The sequence below is a fragment of the Felis catus genome, chromosome A1 (genome assembly GCF_018350175.1).
Source record: "Felis catus isolate Fca126 chromosome A1, F.catus_Fca126_mat1.0, whole genome shotgun sequence".
Lineage (NCBI taxonomy): Eukaryota > Metazoa > Chordata > Mammalia > Carnivora > Felidae > Felis > Felis catus.
In genome coordinates, this window is record NC_058368.1 from 143,461,915 (window position 1) to 143,487,441 (window position 25,527).

Genomic DNA, 25,527 nt, shown 5'->3' on the forward strand with positions numbered 1-25,527 from the left:
AAGAGGAGATAGAATTTAGGTGTGCAGAAAAGGTAGAGTGAGAATTTAAGTGGAGGAACAACATGAGCACCAGAAAGGAAAAGGTATAAGAAAATTTCAGAGAAAAGTACTGCAGACTCTGAGATAGGGGGCCAATGGCAATTGAAGGGGCAGCCAAAGCCAGTTGTGTCTTGAGACACATGAGAGCAGTCCAAAGAGATCACCTTTTCAAACACCTGTAGCAGTTGAAAATGACCTTGCCAAGGCTCCCTAGGTCTCTACTCCAATGATTGTGTAGAAGCCTTAATTACAGATAGTGTTTAGTGAGCACTAACTATATGCCAGGCACTTTTCCTGAGCATTTCGTGTGTATTAACTAATTTAATCCTCACAGCAGCCCCGAGAGGTAGGTTCTATTATGATCCCTGGCTCACAGATGAGGGAAGTGCCACCCACAGGCTGTTTTTTTTAGGGTATCTCTATATTTTCCCTGTATGGCTCATACTCAGAGTCCACACAATATATTAACTGGACAGGAAATTATATAGTTAAAACAGAAATGTACCAGATATGAATAAAGTAACAGTTGGTACTTGGAAATAATGTCAGCTAGGGATCAAAGAGTTAAGTATTTTGAATTTTTTTTCTACAGGTAGAAAAAAATTTACTGAGGAATGAGGAATTTACTGATATTTTTAAAGTTTATGTATTTATTTTTAGAGAGAGAGAGAGAGAGTTGAGAGACAGAGAGAGAGGGCACGAGAGAGCAAGCACAGGCAGAGAGAGGGAGAGAGAGAGAGAATCCAAGCAGGCTCCACATGATCATTGCAGAGCCCAACGTGGGGCTTGAATCCACAAACTGTGAAATCAAGAGTTGGACACTTAATTGACTGAGCCACCCAGGTCCCCCTCTACTGATATCTTTTGAGCAAGCAGTGTGATGATGAAAATTTTTAGTGAAGTTGGTGTGGAAAGAGGAGTAGGGTAGGGTGAGGATGGGGAGGGTAAGAGGTAAACATACCAGCTGACCAGTTAGGAAGCTAATGAAATAATCTAGGGATGACATGATAAAGGTCAGGGTGGTCATAGTAGTAACAGAAAGGACACAGATGCAAGTGCCATTTTGAAGGTCCTTGCGCCCAAAGAGTGAGCCTGAGTGACTGGGTAAGCCCAGGAGGTCAGGGGGGCAATCCTGATAAGGGTAAATGGTGAACTGAATCATTCCAGCCTGAAATGTGTTATTATATTTCATATTCTGACTTAGAGTTTTAAATTTTATTTTGTATACCTCCTTATTTTTGATATAGATGGCAATACTTATCTGTATACTTTAATTTCACATTAGCCCATCCACCTAGTAAGAATAGGATATTTACTTATTTCTATATGTAATTAATATTATTATTTATTATTAATATACATGTGATTATTAATAGTATTATTACTTACTTTAGATTATCAGACCAGGATGAAGAGGGCAAGACCAAGCAGAAGTGTATCATAAATGACCCCTCCTTTTCCATGGTGACAGTTCAACGGGAAGATAGTGGAATAACCTGGGAGACCAATTCAAGCAGGTCTTCTACTCCTTGGGCCTCGGAAGAAAGTCAGACTTCTGGTGTATGTAGTCTGGAAGGGTCAACTATGAATTCTTCTCCAGGGAATGTTTCCTTTATTGTGGATGAAGTTAAAAAGGTTCGGAAAAGAACACCTAGGTCAAAGCGTGGCTCACCATCATTGCGTCGGAAAGGCAACAAAAAGAGAAATTCTTTTGAATCTCAGGATGTTCCAGCAAATACAAAAGATAATCTTTTAATTTCAGAAAGCCAGGTACTAAACAGTCAGAAAGAGAAGTCATCTAGTGGCGTTCATGATAAAATAAGAAAAAAGAAGACCACCTCAAACACACCTCCTATTACTGGGGCAATATACAAAGAACACAAGCCCTTAGTGTTAAGGCCAGTTTACATAGGAACAGTACAATATAAAATTAAGATGTTTAATTCTGTTAAAGAAGAATTAATTCCTCTACAATTTTATGGAACATTGCCAAAGGGTTATGTAATTAAAGAAATACATTATAGGAGGGGGAAAGATGCATCCATTAGTCTAGAGCCAGATTTGAGCAATCGTGATTCTAACTTAGTTTCCAAAACAGGCAAATTAGTAGCCCCAAGCATAGAAGATGATAAAGTAAAAGGGCTTGCTTCACCCTGGAGAGGTGTACTCTCCAAAAGATCAGAGTCCTCGACCTCCTCATTCAGTCATGAAGATGAAAAGAAAATTTACGTTGATTCTCCCCTAAAGGCCACATCTGCCACCAAGCACACAGTTTCCTCTTATGCAAGTAATGACACAGCAGAACAAGAAACACAGCTCAGCCCTCCACAGTTAGTGCCACAACAACCAGGCGATGAAACGAAACTCTGTGAAATGGAGTCTTCCCCTCTTACACCTGATACATCTACAACTGGGTTCCTGGGAAGAGCAAAGGAAGAATTTGAGCCTGATTCACAAGAAATTGTGACATCAGAGCATGACTCTTCAGTCTCACCACCTTCAGTGGATGAGGTAAAGAAGGAAGATGTGTATTCTGCTGACCATTCCATTTCATTGGAGGCAGAAAAGGTTTCTCGGGTAACAGGTTTACCAGGTCTGGCAACATCCATCCAGGAGGATTTTGGCCCAGAGACAGAAGGGGTGGACCTGACCTCAACAGAAAGGGCAGAACCAGTCTCTGAAAAATGGAGCCCTCCTCATCTTGATGTCAAAGGAGTGGAGGAAGAAAATGTGCCTGAGCCATCCATTTCTCTTTCTGAACCTGCAGTATTAGAGGAATCAAAGAAAGAAATAGAAACTTCTCTACCAATAGCTACTACCCCTGAGTCTGAAGATTCTAATTTAGTGGAAGAAGAGATCATAGAACTTGAATACCCAGAAAGTCCATCTATTTCTGAGAAGCCCTTCCCATCATATTTGGCCCCTGAAGTGGAGCGGAAAGAAGAGGAGATCACTTTACCATCACTGAAAACATCAACACCTGAATATGTTGCTTCATCTGAGGAAGAAAGAGAGGAAAATGAGTCTGTTTCTACTGATTCTGCCTTTGTATCAGAATATTCAGTCCCACAGGATTTGAACCATGAACGAGAGAAGCAAGAAGTTGAGCCAGTTCCTCCATCCACTGTGAAAGGTATATCTGAACATGCAGTTTTTTCAGAAGAGGAGAATGAGGAATTTGAGCCTTTGGCCTCTGCGTCTGAACGCTCTCTCTCACCATCCACAACTGAGAAGACTTCTGAATGCCAGTCCCCACTGTTTTCAGCAGCTATCTCAGAACATGTGGTCCTGTCTGGAGAAGAGGCTTCAGAAAGTGGATATTACACACCAGATTCCACATCTGCTTCTGAATATTCAACTCCATCACAGGCAACAAAAGAGTCACTGAAGAAAACAATTGACCATAAGCCCCCATTAGAATCAACAGGTGTTTCTGAGCATGTGATTCTATCAGAAGAGAAGGAAGATACAGGACCATATTCCCCAGATGTGGCCTCTGTATCTGAACACTCTCTCCCACCATCCACAACTGAGCAGACTTCTGAATGCCAGTCCCCACTGTTTTCAACTGCTACACTGGAACAGGCGGTCCTGTCAGAAGAGGACCTAGGAAGTGAGTGTTTCACACCAGATTCAACATTGACTTCCCAATATGCAGTTCCATCAAATGCAATGCAGGAATCCCCAAAGAAAATAATTGATGTTGTGTCCCCATTAAAATCAAGACATGTTTCTGAGCACATGATTTTGTCAGAAGAAAAGGAAGACACTGGGCCATATTCCCCAGATGTGGCCTCTGTATCTGAACACTCTCTTCCACCATCCATAACTGAGCAAACTTCTGAATGCCAGTCCCCACTGTTTTCAACTGCTACACTGGAACAGGAGGTCGTGTCTGAAGAGGACCTAGGAAGTAAGCGTTTCACACCAGATTCAACATTGACTTCCCAATATGCAGTTCCATCAAATGCAATGCAGGAATCCCCAAAGAAAATAATTGATGTTGTGTCCCCATTAAAATCAAGACATGTTTCTGAGCACATGATTTTGTCAGAAGAAAAGGAAGACACTGGGCCATATTCCCCAGATGTGGCTTCTGTATCTGAACACTCTCTTCCACCATCCATAACCGAGCAAACTTCTGAATGCCAGTCCCCACTGTTTTCAACTGCTACACTGGAACAGGTGGTCCTGTCAGAAGAGGACCTAGGAAGTGAGTGTTTCACACCGGATTCAACATTGACTTCCCAATATGCAGTTCCATCAAATGCAATGCAGGAATCCCCAAAGAAAATAATTGATGATGTGTCCCCATTAAAATCAAAAGGTGTTTCTGAGCACATGATTTTGTCAGAAGAAAAGAAGGAAGACACTGGATTGTATTCCCCAGATGTGGTCTCTGTGTCTGAACACTCTCTCCTACCATCCACAACTGAGCAGACTTCTGAATGCCAGTCCCCACCACTTTCAGCCACTCCATCGGAACATGCTGTCCTATCAGAAGAGACAGTAGAAATTGAGCGATACACACCCTCTTCCACCGCAACTTCTGAAGTTTCAGTACCACCATATGCAACACCCGAATCACAGGAGGAAGAAATTATCCAGATATCCCCTTTAAATCTAAAAGGGGTCTCCTCACCCACGAATTTCTCAGAAGAAGAGCAAGAAGACATTGGACCCTTTTCTCCAGACTCAGCATTTGTGTCAGAATTCTCATTTTCACCCTATGCAACTCAGGAAATAGAGAAAAGAGAATTTGAATGTGATTCTCCAATATGTTTAACATCACCATCTGAACACACTATTTTGTCAGATGAAGACACTGAGGTTGAACTTTTCTCTCCAGACTCAGCATCACAAGTTTCAATTCCACCATATAGAATCCCAGAAACAAAGAAAAATGAATTTGAGCATGATTCACTGGTAACTACAATATCTGCCTCAGGATACTCTTGCTTTTCAGAAGCGGGTGAGGAAGACATTGCACCAACAGCTGCTACACCTGTACCTGAGCACCTCAGTTCATCACAGAAGCAACAAGCCAAACCTTCCCCTTCACTGTCTGCACCTGAAGACTCGAGTTTGCCACCTTCAGCAAATAAAAGAGAGATCACAGAAGTTCAGCCAGATGCTCAAACAATCTCAAGACCTGTATCTGAATATCTCATTTTGGCACAGGAGCAGATAACTCGAGCATTTTTAGAACCTGACTCTGAGGACTTGATTCCATCATATTTAACCAGTGAAATGGATAAGGGAGAAATTCAGACTATTTCATCAGTAGCTGCAAGACCAGTTTCTTTACCTGAACAATCATTTACGGTAAAGGAAGACACCAAACCTGTTGTGTGTTCATCTCAATATTCAGCTTCACCTGATTCAGTTCATGCACTTAAGGAGGAACAAGAACTCAAAACTTCACTCACTCCAAAAGCTGCAAATGAACAGATGGCTTTGTTAAAAGTTAAAAGTAAGGAAGAAATTGTGCCTGATTCTCAAGAAGCTACAGCACATGTATCACGGGATCAAGAAATGGAGCCTCAGCCTCCAAATGTTCTAGGGTCTGGGATGAAATATTCAGTTCTTCCTGACTTGGTAGATGAGCCAAAGAAGGATGTGAAACCTAATTTAGCTCCAACTGTGACATCTGAACTAGAACAGAGAATGTTGTCAGAGAACGAACGTGAAGTAATAAAACCATATTCACCTCTAAAGGACACATCTTTATCTAGACCTGAGATTTTATCAGCAGTGAAAACACAAGTGAAACATGACTCTAAAATAACTGATACATCTAGAGTGCTGCATTCAGCTCCACCAGGAGTGCAAAAGGGAACTGAACATGAACCACCTGCACCAGAATTTCCGGAAGAAATAAAGAAAGAAATTGAACCTAGCTGTTCATTAACCACAACATCTGTAACTAAGCATGACTCAGGCTTAACTAAGTTAGCAAAAGAAGAAACCCCAACAGATTTCTCTTTTACCACCCCTCTAGAACATCCAGTCTTAACAAAAGTAGAAAAGAGTGAATTAGGAAGTGATTTGCCACTACTGGTGACGTCGACAGATGAACATCCACTTCTTAAAGAAGAAAAGGTAGCACTGAAAATTAGTTCTTCTACTGAAACAGCTACATCTGAACGTCCAGCTTGGTCAGAAGCAGAGAAAGAAATTAGACTTGATTCACCTGCAGGAATATCCTCTGTACCAGTGCATTATTTGTCCAAGGTAGAAACTGAAGAAGTTAAACCTGGGTTGCCAATAACAAAAGCATTGTCTTGTCAACATTCAGATGTAACTAAAGAAGAGAGGGTGGAAAATGAACAAGGTGTTTCATTTTCTACAGTCCTGGACTCTGAACAACTGGTTTTACCAGAGAAAAAGAATTCTCTGTCTGCCTCAGAAGTGTCAGGGCCTGAACATGTGCTTTTGCTCAACGAAGGTAGTGAGGTAAAGGAAAAAGAAACCAAACTTTTTTCCTCACAAAACATGTCACCTGCACCCAAACAGACAGCCCCAGAATGCAAAAATGAGGAAATAAAAAGTTCTCCTGCATTGGAAAATTTAGCATCAGAAGATTTAACTCCAACCCTTGGAGATGATAAGAACAAAGAGGCAGAAGAGCCATCTTCTACGGCGTGGGGAAATTTCCCATCAGAAAGACAAGATCTTGTTCTGGCAGAGCTCTCTTTGGAACCTGAAAAGAAAGACAAGCCATACCAAGTATCAGAATTACTGAGCACTGGGTCAGAAGTCATTCATAGTTTAGGTGGGCAAGATGGATCCATAGATACAAAACACATAAAATCTCCCATAACCGAAACAGGGGATTCTGTCTTAGAAAAGAGCCTCACTGAACTTAGGAGTAGAGGAGAAGGAAAAGAAGAAAACAGGGAACGTCATGTGTCAGCTACAGTCGACCCTGAAATTCCAGAGGTTTCATCATACCTTAGGGAGGAACCACAGATTCAAGAACTTAAATCTTTCTCTCCCAAGGTAGTCAGCTTAGGATCAAAGGAAGCATTGGACCCTCTAGTTGAAGGAGACAGCCCAAAAGAGCTTCAGCCACTTTCTTTTTCTTTAAAACCATCATCAGAGAAATTGAACCATTCAGCCGACATTAAAGAGGGAGAAAAACAGGAAATAAACCCATTACTGTCAACAGGAAATTTGAAGACACAAGTGATAGGACATATTGAAACAAAATTAAATGAACAAACAGACCAACCAAATTCATTCCGTGTGCCCCAGAGTATAACAGATCCATCTAAGATTGTTTCTTCTGACCTCCTTGTAGAAAAAGAGAAGCCAGGAAAAGCACTTCATTCAGAACAAGCTGTTAAATTACCTGATATAAGCACATCTTTTGCAGATAAACAAGATCTGGGAGTTAAACAATTTTTATTTCTGAAAGAGAATTTGCCTTTGGAAGAATCAAAATCACGTACAGCAAATGAGCCTGAAGATGTTAAAGAAACACAAGTGAAAGAGGCCCTTATTTTTCCAAAGGATAAAAGCTGGATACTAGAAAAGCCAGAAAGGGATCTGGCAAGTCAACATGAAGAAAGAATATCAGGATCTGTGCAGCTGGGTTCCTCTGGCAGTAATGATTTGATGACAGGACAGCTTAAGACTGTTGTGCCAGATAAAGACCACACATGTGAAACCAAAAAGCAGGTTCTGCCACATTCTGCTGAAGTATCTCCTGTATCATTACAAGAGCCAGTATCTACTCTCAGTACCTTCAGTGGTGACATAGAGACCTTATCAACTAAAACTTACTCTTCGGAAGAAACAAAGCTGGCCCCCAAACCAAAATCTTTAGTTCCAACTGGAAGTGTAGAGAGAAACGAAGCAGAGAGGAAGCAGATCTTTTCTTTCATGGGGAGTGAAAGTTTGACAGTGGAAAAAGCAAACGCAGAATTGTCCAGGCCTTGCAAAGAAGGCAGCCAGGAAGAAATCAACCTACCTTCCGAAAGAACCCTCCAGAAAGGAGTGTCTGGCCCATCAGTGGAACTGATCAAATCAGAAACCATTCCCTCTCCCTCCAAAGCAGCCCCTTTCCTGGCAGAAGATGCAGAATCTGCATTGGACAGTGAAAAAGAAGCGCACAGGAGTAGATCTTCTTTACCTGGAGAGAAGTCATTGCAAAAAGAAAAAACGATTCAGTCAAAGGTTTTAGATGTTAATGAGAGAGGGAAACCAGCACCTGAAGTGAAAACACCCACACCAGTAAAACTCCTCTCTTCGATCCAAGAAAATGAAGAACCTCAATCTGCAGAGCCATCTGAGGCAACACAAAAATTGCCTAAGCAGCCAAAGGCAGTTGAGCGAGGCCTTTCTGAGGAGAAGGGAAAGAAAGGAATCTTATCATGGATGTCCAGTTTGTTTTTTGGATCAAGGACTCCAGATGACAGAGTTGCTGAAAAAGATTTAGAAACTCAGCCAAGTCCATCTGTAGAAAAAGCAGTGCCTGCGACACTGAAGTCTGAAGGAGCAGCTCCAGCTGACTTTAATGCAACCAAGACGCCAACTGATCATCTGTTACCAGAGACAAAACTTAAACCTGCTGAAAAATCCAGAGGTACTTTAGTTAAATCTGGTGAAAGCCAAGACTTTAAAGAAAAAACTACATTTTTATCAAATGTAGAAGTTTTACAACAGCCCCAATCCACCCTTGAGGTGTCTAGTGAAGATTATGGGAAAAAAGAAATCCTAGCGTATTCAGAAGAAATGGATTTAAACTCAGTAGTTACTTCTGCTGATGGTGAGGAACGTCTTGAAATTCAATCTTACTCTCCCATGGGTGAGAAATCCATGGTGGAAGAAGCACAAAATGCTGTTCCTCTTCACGTCGCTGATAGTAAAAGAGCCCAGAAGCCAGAAATTTCTGCTCCATCTAAATGGAATATTTCTATTCTTAAGGAAGAGCCAAGAAGTGATCAAAAAGAAAAATTATGCTTTTCATTTGATGCAGGGGATAAGGTGCCACAACAGCCAAAATCAGCTTCATCTAGCTTCACAAGTAAAAATATCATGAAGGAATCAGAGAAGCCAGAGACAATAATTTTGCCAGTAGAAGAATCTGAACGCAGTTTAATTGATCTGGGTGAAGACAGACCGAAGAAAGAAATGCAAAAACCTACTTCCTTGAAAATTTATGAAGAGGAAACGAAACTCAGGTCTGTTAGCCCAACTGAGGAGAAAGGTAACTTGGAAACCAGATCACATTCCTTGGCAGAAAAGAAGGTGCTGGCGGAAAAGCAAGAAACTATGGCCCCGTTAGAATTTAGAGATAATGAAATGGGGAAGGCACAAATTGCACGTGGATCTAGCCCTATTAAATTGGAAGAATCAAAAACCACAGCTGTGCTTCAGCAAGTCTCTCAAAATGAAGACCACAAAGAAAGATACACAATTATGGAGGAGGAGAAAGATGAAAAACAAAAGCAGTCACAAGCATTTTTAGAAGGAAGAAAGTGGCAGGAAATTCAACCTTATTCCTTGAATGTAGCCAGGTCTATGCCTGAAGAATCAGATATCTCTTTAAGTCATTCTTCAGGTGAAACTCAACCACTTTCATTAGTTAAAACTCTATCAGTTACTGAAAAATCAGAAACTGTGCTCTTGGAGGCTCACCCAGAAATCAGAGAAACAAGGGCAGTAGGAACTCAACCACATCCAAAAGAAGAAAGTAAAGTATTGGTGGAAAAAACCAAGACTTTCCTTCCAGTGGATCTTTCTTATCATGAAGAAATAGATAAACAGTCTGTACCTAAGGAAGGAAATCTGATATTGGAAAAGTCAAGCAGGGAGGTGGCAAGTCACAGTGAAGAAAAGGAACAGGTTACAGTGTCAGAGCCATCAAAAGGTGTTTCAATAGATATCACAAAAGAAAGTATGAAACAAGGATCTCCATCTAAAGAATCTGAAAGGATTTTAGATCATCCTTTTGATGAAACAATGAGCTTAGAAACCCCACCATCTTTGTTGTCATCTGCGAAATCACAAACACTTGTTTCTAGAACTTATCCAGAAATTGATACAGTGAAGAAACAAGAAATGCCATGGTCAGAATTGACTCCAGATAGGCATACAGTCATTACTATTCAAACATCTAAAGATCTAACATCTGAAAGGACTAAACAATCTGTTGTTGCTTCAAATCACCACTTGGAGGCTGTGGAAGATGCCCATGTAAATGAACCAAGCTCTTCAGTGAGCAGCAACTATGCTCGATTTATAAAGGATGCATCATCAATTGATGCTGATAAAATGGTTTCTTCTAGAGAAATATCCAAGGAACCTGAAGACACGTATGTAAAAGATGAAGAATTTACAATGACTAGCAAGCCAGCTGGACTTTCAGAAGATCAAAAGAGTGCCTTCAGTATTATTTCGGAAGGCTGCGAGATATTGAATATTCATGCTTCTGCATTTATTTCTTCTGTTGATCAGGAAGAAAGTGAACAAATGCAAGATAAATTAGAATATTTGAATGAGAAGGCTTCATTTAAAACAATATCTCTTCATGACAATAGTGAGGCAGTCTCTTGCCATAAAACATTAAAGAGTAAGTTAGAAGATTCTGATCAAGTTATATCATTGCAAGAAAATAAACAAAAGGCATCTTTTAACACAGAAGGGGAGATGCCCACCTATTCAGAAACTGATGATTTCACCTTTAATCAGCCTGCAGCTCCTAGTGAAGAAGATTATTTTGAAAAATATACATTGATTGATTATAACATCTCCCCAGACCCAGAAAAACAGAAAGCTCCATGGAAATTAAATGTTGAAGTGGAACTCTCAAAGCAGGTTACAGAAGATACTGTCTCTTTCCCAGAAAGTTCAGAGGAAAGTGCCCTGGAACATGAATATGACTTGCTGAAGTTAGATGAAAGCTTCTATGGGATGGAAAAGGACGACAGCAAATTATCTCACCCAGAGACCCGGAAGCATTTGGATATTCAGCAATCAGCTGACAGAGATGTTCCAAAGGGCATAAATAGAGATGTGGACTTAAAGTCACCTGGGATGCCATTATTTGGTGCAGAAGAAGGAGTTTTGTCACGAACCCAGATATTTCCTACCACCACTAAAGCCATTAATCCTGAACTTCTGGAGGAGCCACCTGCACTTGCATTTTTATACAAGGATCTGTATGAAGAAGCAGTTGGGGAGAAAAAGAAGGAAGGGGAGACAGCTTCTGAAGGTGACAGTGTGAATTCTGAGGCATCATTTCCAAGCAGGAACTCTGACACTGATGATGGAACAGGAATATATTTTGAGAAGTATATACTCAAAGATGACATTCTCCATGACACATCTGTAACTCAAAAGGACCAAGGCCAAGGTCTGGAAGAAAAAGCAGTTGGTAAGGATGATTCATACCAACCAGTAGCTGCAGAAGGGGAAATTTGGGGGAGGTTTGGAACTATTTTGGGGGAGAAGAGTCTGGAAGAGGAACAGAAAGCTATGTATAGGGAAGGAGAATCAGTAGGCTATGTGGGGCCTCTTGACAATGAAGCTATGCATGGAAAAGTTCCCATCACTGAAGAAGTCACAGTGGTTACCCAGAAGGTAAGCTATGCGATTCCATTTGAAGACACCCATCATGTCCTGGAGAGAGTAGATGAAACAAACAGTCAGAGTAATGAAGCAGAAAATGCAAGTCCAGAAGTCAGTCTGAATGTCCCAGTACAAGTGTCCTTCCCAGAGGAAGAATTTGCGTCTGGCGTAACTTGTGTTCAAGAAACACTGCAAGAATCTAAAGTAATAGTCCCGCCTGAGCCAAGTGAAGACAGGCTCCGCCACAGCCCTGTTCAGGATGAGTATGAATTTGCTGAATCCCTGAATTATGAAATGGTTGTTCAAGACACTTTATCAGAGGAACTATATTCAGAATCCACACCTGAAGATGTGTTATCTCAAGGAAAGGAATCCTTCGAACACATCAGTGAAAATGAATTTGTGAGTGAGGTAGAACAAAGTACGTCTGCTGAACAGAAGGAGTTGGGTAGGGAGAGGACAGAACAAGAACAATTATCAGAGTTAGCAACTGAGAAGGAACAAAAGGAACTGAAAAAGTCCCAGATCGACACGTACTGTTACACTTGCAGAAGCCCGATTTCTGCTGTTGACAAGATGTTTGGTGCCCACAAAGACCACGAGGTTGCAACACTTGATACAGCTATAAGTGCTGTAAAGGTAAAGAGATGTTAAAGCTTATAAGTACATGACAATACATATACACTTAACTTGTTTTAATTAACATTTTCTCAATTTAAAAAATGACCAATATTTAATATATTCATATTTAGGCATAATAGTCTGAAAGAAAGCTAAGAATTCTTTCCCTAAGCATTTAGTTAAGATCAGTTTGACAAACATTTATTGGGTATACACTATGTGCCAGGCATTTTTCTAGGTTCTTGCAACACCAGTGTAAATAACACAGGGTCACTGCCTTTGAGGGGTCCTCTCTTATGGCAGTAGCCCTTAACATTATCTGAAAGGGCCAAAGGATTTTAAATTGAAAAATGTACTTTTGAGCATAAAGCACAATTTATTTTCTATTATCTACACTATTATTCTTTAAAAATACACATTTATATTACATTGAACAATATTATTGCAAGTTTTATAAAAAGCTCAAGATGGTCGTTTTAAATTTTGGTTTTCTCTGTATTTCCTCCTTATGGTAAAATTGATATTAAAAATGGAAAACCTTTGCATTCTTTCTGGCTATGTCTATAGATTCCCAATGTTAAAAAGCTAGTCACAACACGTACCCTCAATGCATGTAATTATGAATACTCTCCCCAGAGATACTATTGGAAGTCAAGTATTTAGTCTTACAGATTGTGACATACTTTCAGTAGCCTTCTAACTGGAATCCCTATCCTTGTCTCTCCAAACCATCCTCCAGTACATTAGCCAGAATGATCTTAAAATGCAGACCATCACAAGAATTGAGCACTGGCTACATGCCAGGCACTGTGTTAAATTCTGTGCATACAAGATATCATCTACTCCTCACAACAACCCTGTCATTATCATCAATTTTCAGACAATGAAATGAGTGCAAATTGTTTTAAGTGATTTGCTCAAGGTCATGGAAGACAGACTAGGATTGGTACCCAGGTCTGTCTGATGCCAGAGCTATGCTCTTGGCTGTATATCCGTATTGCTTGGCCCAGTGCCTTGCTAATGGTAGCAATTTTCAATATGATTATTCAATCAGGACACTGTTAAATAATTGTTAGGCTCATTTTGATTTAAAAAATGATGTTAGAATCTTGACATTTTTTCCCCCAGAAAATTAAAATTTCTCAATTGTCTAACATAGGTTATGCTTCTCTACAGTGAAATTTTGTTGAAACTTTACCTGGTAAAATGTGGGGGTAGAAGATGGGGCAATTAAAAAAAATGAAATCTCAGGCTTCTGGATGCATTAGCACTGGTGAAATGTGCCCCATTCTGTGATGACACTTGGTTTCGCTAACTGACAACTACTGGGCACTGTCAGCAGAAAGACTAGATTTTTTTTAGCTTTCTTAATTATGTTTTATTTATCTCTATGAGTTTTAGAAATTAAAAAATAATTCTGTCTAAATATTGTCAATTTAAAACAAAGTTCAAAAGCAAGGGGTTACGTCTCCTGCTTTAAAACCATTTTGAAGTTCTTCCCCCCTGATGTTCTCTAAATAGTATGACCAAAAAAAGTGGAAAGCTAGTTCACTAAAGCCAGGGAGACCTGCTTTGTTTCATTAAATCAACTGTGAAGATTAAGAGTTGGTTGACAACTTTTAAAAATTAGAAATCAATTTAAAGTTATACCTTGAGAATTCTCTAGCATCTTGTGTGAGCAGACCATTTGTGATGAGTCAGAAACTGGTGACTGCCTTTATAGATCATTGAGGTCCTTGCTTCTCCTTTCCTGCCATCTCCACTGTGGTGACTTATCTTTTGCCACTTATTTTCTTCATTCACTCTCTCCTTCTTTCTCAGTATTTATTGACCTCCCATTACATGTTGGAAACTGTCCAATCATTGGGAATGACAACAAAAATAAAAGAAGATGGACTAATGGCTCCCCAAATCAGTCAGGATTATGGGAGCACAGTGTTTTGAAAAAGGACCCTTTTGGGAGTGAGCCAAATAATAGAGTAGGACTGAGAGGGTGAGGGAAGGTGAAGACCGAGTGAACCTTCAGTAAGATAGAGGTTTTTCCAGCATTCAAGGCACGGAGGACATTCTAGAGACAGGAAATACCACACGAAAAGGCACATGGGTGAGAAAAAGTTCAAGGAAAGATGGGGCTTGTGTGATTGGAGCCTGGGACCTTGTGGAAAAGAGGCAAGAGCTATAGAGGGAAGCAGAAGCCAGATCCAGAAGGGGCTTCCATCCTTGCTATTTCTCCATCATTCTGTGGATAGTGAACCAGGCAGCTGAATAGGTTATAGCAGGGTTTATAACTATGGCTAAGGCAGCTACCATCTTCCCCCATGACCCATACATTTTCTAGTTGGCTTTCACTTCTTGAGTATTTTAACCCTGTAAGGGTTATTACAACCTTTAGGTCTCTTTAGTAAACAGTTTCCATTATTTGGTATGCTAGGCTCCTGGTCCGGTGACACTCTGAGCACCTTCTCAGAGTGATCCAGGCACACTGAGGCCATTGGCACAAATGTGAGGAGACTACTTGGATAAGTTGAACAAGTTCAACAAAAAGTCTGCAATCTTTGAAGAAGACAATGTATAAAAATTGAAGCTTTAGGGACACCCAGGTGGCTCAGTCAGTTAAGTATCCAACCATTGATTTCGGCTCAGGTCATGATCCTAGCATTGTAGGATAAGCGCCAAGTCAGGCTCGGTACTGAGTGTGAAGCCTGCTTAAGATTCTCTCTCTCTCTCTCTCTCTCTCTCTCTCTCTCTCTCTCTCTCTCTGGCCCATCCCCCCAACCTCGGCCTCAAATTTAAAAAAAATTGAGGCTTTACTAAGGAGAAAATTAAAATCCATGGTTTACTAAAACAAGTATGCTTTGAATTTATGTACTCAACAAGAACTCCTTCCTCTTGCATGAGAAAATAAACTTTCTATTGCTCTCACTCACAAACCTCCTAATTGTTTATCATACAGAATTATCTACAGTCAATTTAGATGAAGCAGCGAAGAAAATTTAAAGATTGATTTGTTAGTGAATGTCACATAGTAAATCTCTACCAAATGTACTAAATTTATGAGGAAATTAGAGCTCACTGGTTGAAGTTATTTTATCAAATGTCATATACCAACCATATCTAAATTTTTTTCTTCAGGTCCAATTAGCAGAATTTCTAGATAATTTACAAGAAAAGTCCCTGAGGATTGAAGCCTTTGTTAGTGAGATAGAATCTTTTTTTAATACCATCGAGGTAAGTTACCATAACCCTTTACTTTGACCTGGTTTGTTCATGTCATTATAAGGAAAGAATTCTGAGCCAGAACAATCTGAATTAGGGATTGTGTATGCATATGTGGTTTGCCATTGTTGGTTTTATTCCATTAAAAGTGAAGGTCCTCAAAGTCTTCCATCTGTGTGTAATCAGTGAAACTACTTCCTTTCCAAGGATAAACGACTTGTCCTTAAAAACATATACACATTTATTAGGTGCTTACAATGACAGAGCAAATGCTTTGCATGCTTTATCCAATGTAATCCTTACAATAACCATATGAAACAGGTGTTATTAATTTGTTCCCATTTTCTAGGTAAGGAACTGAAACTTAGAGTTAAGTATATTACCCAAGGTCATAGTAAGTTCATAGTAAGTTGAGAGTCAAAATTTAAATTCAGATCTGAGTTCTTAACTTGCTCCACTATCCTGTCTTTCACTGGCTAGCTCTGCAGAAATGCTTGATGTCCAATGCCCAGGACAAATGCGTGTCTCTCATAGTACCACTATCTGGATGAATTTATGCCCTCCTAGCTGTTGGTCCCTGCTCCCTCCTCAGTGGAGGCAGGGGTGGGGAGCCATCTCCATCCATATGCAGAAATGGCCCAGATATCCTCACTTGTCAATCACACGTGGCAGAGGGCTGCTGCAGAAGGCTGGTGCCCACGTTCCCTATCATGAGGGCTACTCTCACCCTAGTTTGCTTGAGAAGAGTCTCCTTAACTCCTGTTTTAGATCATTTAACACCCGCTAATTATTTCGAATGCCCCCACCAAGTATCCATTTTAGACGATAAATTATATGATCACCTTATCACTAGCCCTGTAGTGAGAACCACTATATCCAGTGGGTATCTGGATTTGCCAGATGGGCAATAAACTTTCTCTTACTGTGGTGGAAGCTGTCCCCCTCCCTGGAGAGCACTTGTGAATGTAGTGCCCTGTCCAGTATCTTGCTTCTCCCTTCCTCACACAAGGATTTTCATGGAATGGTGAAAATGGCACTAAACGAAGGTCAGGGATCTTCATTCATTCACTGTGACGCCATCTTCAAGTTTTATCCTGTGGAAATGCAAGTAGGCAAGCCTTCCACACAAATATCTTTTTGTTTGTTTGTTTCGTTAACTAAATCCTTCTGGATAATAATCTTACAGTGAATTTTATTGCAAAGCTAACCGTGGCCAAGAGACTTGATGTGTTGAAAACATAGACTGTGCCCATAATCTAAAATTCTCTTATGAAGACACCAGAGCTCAGTTCTTTAAAAGACTGGTGTTTCTCCTAAAAGAAAAGAAGCAAGACGTGCACTTTGTGATTCATTAAAAAATGGTTTGTTTGTTTGTTTGTTTGTTTTATTTGTTTTTTAGGAAAACTGTAGTAAAAATGAGAAAAAGCTAGAAGAACAGAATGAGGAGATGATGAAGAAAGTTTTAGCCCAGTATGATGAGAAAGCCCAGAGCTTTGAGGAAGTGAAGAAAAAGAAGATGGAGTTCTTACATGACCAGATGGTCCACTTTCTGCAGAGCATGGACACGGCCAAGGACACCCTGGAGAGCATCGTGAGAGAAGCAGAGGAGCTCGACGAGACTGTTTTCCTGACTGTAAGCACCAATTAAAACAGGCCTAGACACCCTCCACCTGCTCTATGCATCCAAGTCTAGTTTTTAGAATTCATCTTTCAATATTCCCCAAGATCACTTGTATCGTTTATATTTCTCTGGGGGGTTTATGTAATTCTGACATTTAAAGATTATTAGGCATGCCTGATGCTTATGGAAAAGGCCCAGAAAATCCTGAAAGTCTTAACATCCAAATCTAGCTGAAGGATACCTGAAAGTCAGGTCACAGCATCAACCATTCACTCTGTCACGTGGATTGGTCACCTTCTAAGAGTGAAGGAAAACAGCCTGAAAGCCTTACTCATGCTATGCCTTCCCTTTGGGTGCCAGCCTGATCTCCCAGTGCCTGGCATCCTCATGCTGGCCCCTGGGCCTGTCCTCTCCACTCCTACTCCCTAATCTGAAGTGACATCTCCTAGGGACCATTCCCTCTGAGCCTCACCCAGTGGCTGAGAGTAACATGTCAGTACACTTGCAGCATGCAAAAGGACGACATAATGTGATACCTCTTTCAGGTAACACATCAGTGTTTTTACAAGGGTCCTCCTGGGGACCAGATTCCTTAATTCAAGTATCTTATGGACCGAGATTCCCCTGGGTGATTCTCAAGTTGCACCACAGAGGCAGCTCTTTGCTCTCCTAATTCCCTAGAACATTCAGTAAGTTCCTGGTTCTCCATGGAACCAGGATTGACCAGGAGTAGTGTTTTCCTGGAGGATGGTCTCACACCTAATTGTCATATTGGAGGAAAGCACCATCTTATGAAGAGTTGGGACCTCCCTTTCAAAGTTCCCCAGTCCTCCCAGCTCTCAATTGAAGTCTGGAGATAGAACAAGGAAAAATGGGATAATGTTAAGCTTTTGATATGGAGATACTTCCAGGTAGGACTAATTTGAGTAGGTTAGATATGGCATCCTCAAAGGAGAATGAAAATCCTTCAGTTGCTTTATGTTTAAGGCAAAGCTTTAATCTTTTAAATTAGGCACCTCTTGTGAAGTGTAACATTAATAAAGTTCTTTGTGTTCCCTAAGAACCTTACCTTTGTTTGATAAAAATATTTTCTCTCTAGAACAAATTGGAAAAAAGAAAGCATTTTTTCTGCTTATGACAGTAATACATATCCATTTTTAAAAATTTGCAAAATACAGAAAAGCACAGAGAAGGTATCACCCAAAGATAACTACTGACTGCATTTTAGGTATATATCCCACATTGAACAAATAGAAGTCCTTTTTCTTGCTTTGGAGAATTCTATTCTGGAAGCTAAGCCATTTGTTAATGAGTAGAGAGGAGCAGCATAAGAATTCATTGCTGGCCTTGCTTATCATAGAGAGTAGAGCAGAACTGGAAATTAAGCCCCCTCCACCCCTGCCCAGATCCCCCGACCCCTTCTGACCCTCATTTCCTTGCTGCTGGGGGTTATAGCCCCCAAAAGAAACAGACGGAGGGAAGATGAAAAGCTAAAAAATAATGCCTTTAGAACATGCATAATCTTAAGGCTCTAGGTTGGTTTTACACTTTGTTGTTAATTAGTTTCTCTCTCTCTCTTTTTCTCTCTCCCTCTTTCTTATTACCTCGTAAGTCATTTGAGGAAATCAATGAAAGGTATATAAAACGTGGCACAATGTAGTGGCGACTGAGAATAGCATGACTGTATGCTTTATTTTTAATATTTTGATGCTTTCTAGAAAATGAGCTGCCAATTAAAAAATACATACCTTGACTGAGCTACTGAATTTTCACTTTTAGACACTGCTTTTAAAAGCTAAATGACAGCTTTGAAAGAATATTGCATGTGCTTTAGTTAAATAACAATTATAATGTAGATTTTTAACTGCTTCCTTGAGATGTATTCTGTATTTTCAGCCTAATCTGGACCGTCTTTCTTGTCATTGCATATAGAACATTTTGTAGATACTTAGACTTACTGGTTAAATATGAGCATTTGAAAGAATCATTCATTTTTGCTTTGAGTAATTTTGACTTCTGCAATCTTAATGGAATGTTCTCTCAGTTTCTCTTCAAACGATAGGCATGCATGTATCTTCTCTTTCTTCTCAGCTAATCTAAGTGAATCTTCCTTTTTTGATTGTGTTTTGTCTTTGTTGATGCCGTTAAGACTCAATCTAAGGGATTTTTGTCATTATTTTAAAAGGCAAAACACTCAACAAGAAACTAGGAAATGTCTATAAAAACACGTACCATCAGATCTGTGTTTATCTTTTGGAGCATCTGATGTTGAACTGCTCATACTGATCTGACACATTTTCCCTTTTGCCACAAAGCAAGACCTGAGGACTTTCCTACTAGTTGAGCCTAATGTTCTTATTTCTATCCCTTTGATGTACATTTTTTAAAATTGCAAATTTGGTTCAGATTACTTCAATGGCAAATTGCAAAAGAGCATAAAGCAAAATAAAAAAAATTGCATTTGTGTTATATTAAAACATAGAAACCTGATTTTTTTTTTAGATAATGAAAACTGCACAGATGATTCCTGCTTACCTTTAAAAACAATCTATGCAACAGAATATTGCTAATACGTTTTAAGAAAATAACTTGTATGTTAGTACTGGCGTTATTCAATAAGGGTTTTTATTACAATGGCTCTGTCATAAATCAAATTACCCAGGGAGCTTTAAAAAGCGCTGATGCTTGAATTGTGCCTCTTGTGATTCTGATTTAATTGGGTTGGGATATGGCCTGGGCATTTTTAAAGCTTCTGAGGTGATTGTAATGGGCAGACAGGGTTGAGAACCTCTGGCGTATAACAATCCATCCTCCAGTGCACTGGTTCCGTAAACATGTTATGCCTGAATTACCTGTGAGGTTTGTTAAAGGAAAGCGCCTGGAGTCCCACCCCAGATCCACTGCAGGAGAAGCCAGGGTGGGATGATGGGTCTGCATGGTTACCAGTCCTCACACAGGAGTCTCAGGCACACCAGGTAGGTCTGGAAACTCATACCCAGACCTTATTTCCAGTTCTCTTTATTTTTTAAAAAAGTATACATTTCTCTAAGTATTATTGAATTTTGTCTAAAGAGTATATGGATTTTTATATTACAGTGCCATTTCATATACACTGGACAGTGTAGATGCATTATTTGCTTACTGATATTTCATCTACTCACTGAACATGCTGATTGGCATGAAAATTTGGTGAATACAAAATAGCAAACACTTTGACCTTCAAAAATGCTATAGTACATTTTTATTTTTCTCAATGTTAGGATGTTAACTTGCTAATATGAATTGGCATCCATTTAATTCTAAATACCAGTTCTTTGGTTTTGTGCTTGAACTTGTTCATCTGTGTGTCCTTTTAATTAATTTTTATTTCATTGTCCAATCGACAATGGATTAATCTTTGCTACAGCCGCATGCCACCTAAAGGAGAATACACGTGGGTAACTGTTATTTTTCTTGAAGAAAAAAGACAACAAAACTTGGGATTTGGTGAAGAAACACGAGCAATTAATGAAAGCCCTTTTAGACACGCACAGGGGTGTGTGGACATGCGCACACACCTGCAAGCTGTAACGCTTGATTATTTCACCAGAAAGAAGACTCTCAGGTCCTCAAGACAACTTCTGCCTCAAAGCCTCAGTATTATTGGTGTTCTTTGCCATAATAACTGTTTATTATCTGGTTGTATTTTTTTTAACTTGTTGTTTCTTCTCCCTGCCTTCATATGATATCTCTAAAGGCAGTGCTTGTATATTAAATTATTTTTCTCAACACTGAAAACACTTAAATTAAGGAACGCTGTCAAGCATATTTAGACTCAATATTTGCATATTTTGGAAAACACATTTGCTTAGAAAATGCTGGTCTGTTAAGAAGATGCATTTACTTTTTCTCTCTCCGGTTCGCTTGTTTGTGTTACAATAATGAAAAAGAAGGAGAGGCCCAACCATTGTAGGACCTGCCCTTAAAAAGATGCTTGCTCATCCTTTCATATACAGATGTTAAAATTGAACAGGGAAGTGTGTCAGGGAAAACTCAAACATTTCATTTGTGGTATCTACACCCAGAACTTTTGCGTTACAGAAACTCCCCCACGTAGTCAGTTACGTGCCTTGATTAGGCTCGGTGAACGTGCTAGTCAGCACTATTCCTTAATTCAGAATCCGTCATCTCCACCCTCTGCCTCCCCAAAGCCTTCTTTTAGGCCTGTGGTGTCTTCCCTCACCCAGAGCATTGTGGGCTTCTCCCAACCCACTTCACTAATGCCTCTGGTCTGCATAGTTGCTCTGGTCCTTTCTTAGACTCATTCAGGGATATTCTTCTAAACTTCCCTTGTGAAAACACTCCTGTGGTTCTGTTTGCCTTGTGAGATAAGATGGAAACTCTTGGTAGATATGAAAGTCTTTTCACAGTCAAGCCACAAACCACCTTTCCATTTGTTCTCTGTCTTCAGTTTCCTGGTTCCCAAGGTAGCCCCTGGGTCCCTCTGGCCCCTCAGACGTGCTGCACCTTTCACAGCTCTCAGCCTTTATTCAAGCTGTTCTTCTGTCTGCAACACCCTTCCTTCCTTTCCTGCCTCAGAAACTCCTATTCATTCTTCGAGACTCAGCCCAAATTTCACCTCCTCTTTGAAACCCTCCTGGAACCATCTCTTGTAAAATCAGATGATAGTGTATTTTATTATTTTATTATTCCTAGCATTAGTAAGCATAGTGGGCACTCTTTAAATATTTCAGTTATATTTTATGATCTTTTCCCCTCACACTGATTAAAACATTTACCAGACCTGAGATCCTGATATCCTCACCCAAATGAAAGTATCCTCTATTCATCCCAAATTTATTTGTTAAAAGCTTATTGTGTGCCAAGTAACCTAGTACGGTATGGTGGTGAACAAAACAAAGTCCTTTCCTGCATGTAGATTATATTCTGGTGAAATAGAAGCACAGAAACAAATAGGTTGTGATAAGTTTGAGGAGGTAAAATTCAAGAGTAAAGGATATTAAGGACAGGTTGTGCTGTGTGAGTAGTGTACTCTCTGAAGAGCTGACCTTTGAACAGAGATGCAGTGAGGAAGGAGCTATATAATATCTAGGAGAAGAAAGTTCCAACAGCAAGTGTAAAGGCTCAGAAGTGGATCTGTGCTACCCAAACCAAAAAGTCCATGGGGCGCCTGGGTGGCGCAGTCGGTTAAGCGTCCGACTTCAGCCAGGTCACGATCTCGCGGTCCGTGAGTTCGAGCCCCAGGTCGGGCTCTGGACTGATGGCTCGGAGCCTGGAGCCTGTTTCCGATTCTGTGTCTCCCTCTCTCTCTGCCCCTCCCCCGTTCATGCTCTGTCTCTCTCTGTCCCAAAAATAAATAAACGTTGACAAAAAAATTAAAAAAAAAAAAAGTCCACGATAGTGAAGCTAGTGGAGTTCCTCGAACCTGGCTTAATTGCTGGTATATATTTCTAGCCTCCTTTGAGCGAGATGCACAGAGGAGAGCTCCTAACGAAACTTAGGGCCCCTCATGCTAAAGTGGAATGGTTTTACAGTCTCTCCTTCCCCCTTTTCCTCTCTTCGGAATCAACCTGTTTTATTTTTGGTTGTTTTGTTTTGTTTTTTTTTTAAAGCCCAGGTTGTACCTGAAGACAAATGCTAAGAGTTAGCATCTCCGCTAAGAGGGTCTTGAGTATATAAAAGCTGTTGACTTATAAACTGTGGTTTAGTCTTTTAAGGATTTATAGGGGCACCTGGGTGGCTCAGTTGGTTAAGCGTCTGACTTCGGCTCAGGTCATGATCTCACAGTTGGTGAATTCAAGCCCCGCGTCTGGCTGCGTGCTGACAGCTCAGAGCCTGGAGCCTGCTTCAGATTCTGTGTCTCCCTGTCTCTCCCTGCCCCTCCCCCACTCATGTGTGCACTCTCTCTCTCTCAAAATAATATTAAAAAAATTTTTCTAAAGAATTTATAGACTTTATCCTCCTTCACTGTTGTATCCCCAGTACCAGAACAGTGCCTGCCACATAGTAGGTGAACATAATTTTTGAAAAACTAAATAACTAGAAGCATAATAGTCAGAGTTGAGAAAAGCAAGGGCATCACAGAGTATGTGAATTTCCAGAAGGGCTGTCCACCTTTATATCCTTCTGGAAATAATCATTAGAATATAGTAATAGGACTAGTATATTAGGACTATCTGTTAGGACTAACCATTATAATAGGACTCTCTATTAGGACTATCCATTAGGACTAAATTTATAGATGCAAAATTGAGACTGTATAACTTGATGGAATCTATCTGGTTTGGGAATATAGGTATGCAATTTCTAATATTAACCAGTTACAACCAAAGAATCCTAAGAATAAATAGATTTTAGACATATGTTTTCTAGACTTTGAAACAGTTTAACTCCTTTTTGGATACAATGCCTCAAAAAAAACCCACCACCACCAACAACAACTTTATTTTAAACAATTATTTTCATTTTGTATGTTAGTAATTTCTTGACTTATGTAGAAATGTTTTTCCTCCTATGGTAGGTTGCTGTCTGCAATGGAGAACACAGCTTCTTTAGAGAAAATGCCTGCTGCATTTTCATTGTTTGAACATTATGATGACAGCTCAGCAAGAAGTGACCAGATGTTAAAACAAGTGGCTGGTAGGAATTTTAATATATTAATTACCTTGTTGAAATCTGGCAGTTTTTCCTTGTTTTTTTTTTTCTTTTGTAAAGGTTTTTTTTCTCAATAAATACAGTTGAAAATGTTATATTAGTTTCAGGTGTACAACAATGATTCAAAAATTCTGCACATTGCTTGCAATGTGCACCTGGGTAAGTGTATTACCATCCATCACCACACAATGTTATTACAATGTTATTGACTGTGTTCCCTGTGCTGTACTTTTCATCTCTGTGACTTATTTATTTTATAAGTAGAAGTCTGTACCTCTTAATCTCCTTTACATATTTCACTCATCCCCCAAATCCCCTCCCTTCTGGCAACCACCAGTTTGTTCTCTCTATATTTATGTTTCTGTTTCTGTTTTTGTTTACTCATTCTGTTTTTTAGATTCCACACATAAATGAAATCATATGGTATTTGTCTTTCTCTGTTTGACTTCACTTCACCTAATACTTTTTAGGTTCATCCATGTTGTTGCAAATGGAAAGATTCTGTTCTTTTTCATGGCTGAGTAATATTCCATTATATGTATATCACATTCCATATATATCACATCCCCTTTATCCATTCATCTGTCAACGGGCCTTTAAATTGCTTCTATCTTGGCTATTGTAAATAATGCTGCAATAAACACAGGGGTGCATATATCTTTTCATATTACTGTTTGTGTTTTCTTTGGGTAAATACTCAACAGTAGAATTCCTGCATCATATGGTATTTCTGTTTGTAATTTTTTGAGGAATCTCCATACTGTTTTCCACAGTGGCTGAGCCCACTTACATTTCTACCAACAGTGCACACCAATATCCACAATCTCCACATCCTTGCCAAGACTTGTTTTTTCTTGTCTTTTTGATTCTAGCCATTCTTACCAGTATAAGGTGATATCTCATTGTGGTTTTGATTTGCATTTCCTGATGATGAGTGATGTTCAGCATCTTTTCATGTACCTGTTGGCCATCTGTATGTCTTCTTTGGAAGAATGTCTATTCAAGTCCTCTGCCCATTTTTTAATTGAATTATTGGTGTTTTTTTGATGTTGAATTGTGTAAGTTCTTTATATGTTTTGAATATTAACCCCTTAGATATATCATTTGAACATATCTTCTCCCATTCAGCAGGTTTCCTTTTAGTTTTGTTGATTATTTCCTTCACTGTGCAAAAGCTTTTCATTTTGGTATAATCTGAATAGTTTATATTTGCTTTATAGTTTTTGTATGTAAGGAAATATAACTGGAAAAAAACCTCTTAGTTGTAAAAATTTACAGCTAGATTCTGAATCAAAGCATAAGACTAGCGTACCATTACAGTTATAATCTGCATTTCCATTTGAACCTTTGTGACTGTCTTAGAATATCAAGGAGATAGGGAGAAGGAGTGATGGAACCAAAGGTCTCATCTTTTTTTTTTTTTTTCTCTTTGTAAAACAAGATTTCTCCTCTGTCTTCTAGAGATTATTTGCTTCACTCCAGCAGTTAGGTATAGAAGGAAAAATAAACCAAATATTTTCATATCTGTTGAACAGATTTTTCCTTATGAGTGGTTTTTCTCTCTTCAACTGAGCCCCTGCCCCCTTTTTTTCATACTAAACAGATTAGTTAGAGAACTACCAGCTCAGCATCGTGCTCTGTGGCCAGGAGCCTCCTACTCAGCTGTCAGAAGCATCCTGCTGGCTCTTTAAAATATTTTTTAATGTGCTATTTTAACAAACAAGACAATGAAACTTATTTAGATTTCCCAAAGCTGCTGTGTTTCAGTGAAGTTACCAAGTTTCACTTACTGTAAAATG

At 39.6% G+C, this 25,527-nt stretch overlaps 1 protein-coding gene across 2 annotated transcripts in view; it reads left to right on the forward strand.

The window, feature by feature from the left end:
* Window positions 1-25,527, forward strand: part of CMYA5 (cardiomyopathy associated 5) — an 89,473-nt gene that overhangs the window by 30,996 nt on the left and 32,950 nt on the right. Inside the window, exons 2-6 of one of the 2 annotated variants that reach the window (XM_011284243.4) lie at window positions 1,434-12,255; window positions 15,370-15,465; window positions 16,853-17,086; window positions 18,687-18,709; window positions 23,595-23,713. In XM_011284243.4, coding sequence (XP_011282545.2) covers window positions 1,434-12,255; window positions 15,370-15,465; window positions 16,853-17,086; window positions 18,687-18,709; window positions 23,595-23,713 — 11,294 coding nt within the window. The remainder of the gene's footprint in view (window positions 1-1,433; window positions 12,256-15,369; window positions 15,466-16,852; window positions 17,087-18,686; window positions 18,710-23,594; window positions 23,714-25,527) is intronic. The other variant, XR_006601230.1, reaches the window with a different exon arrangement.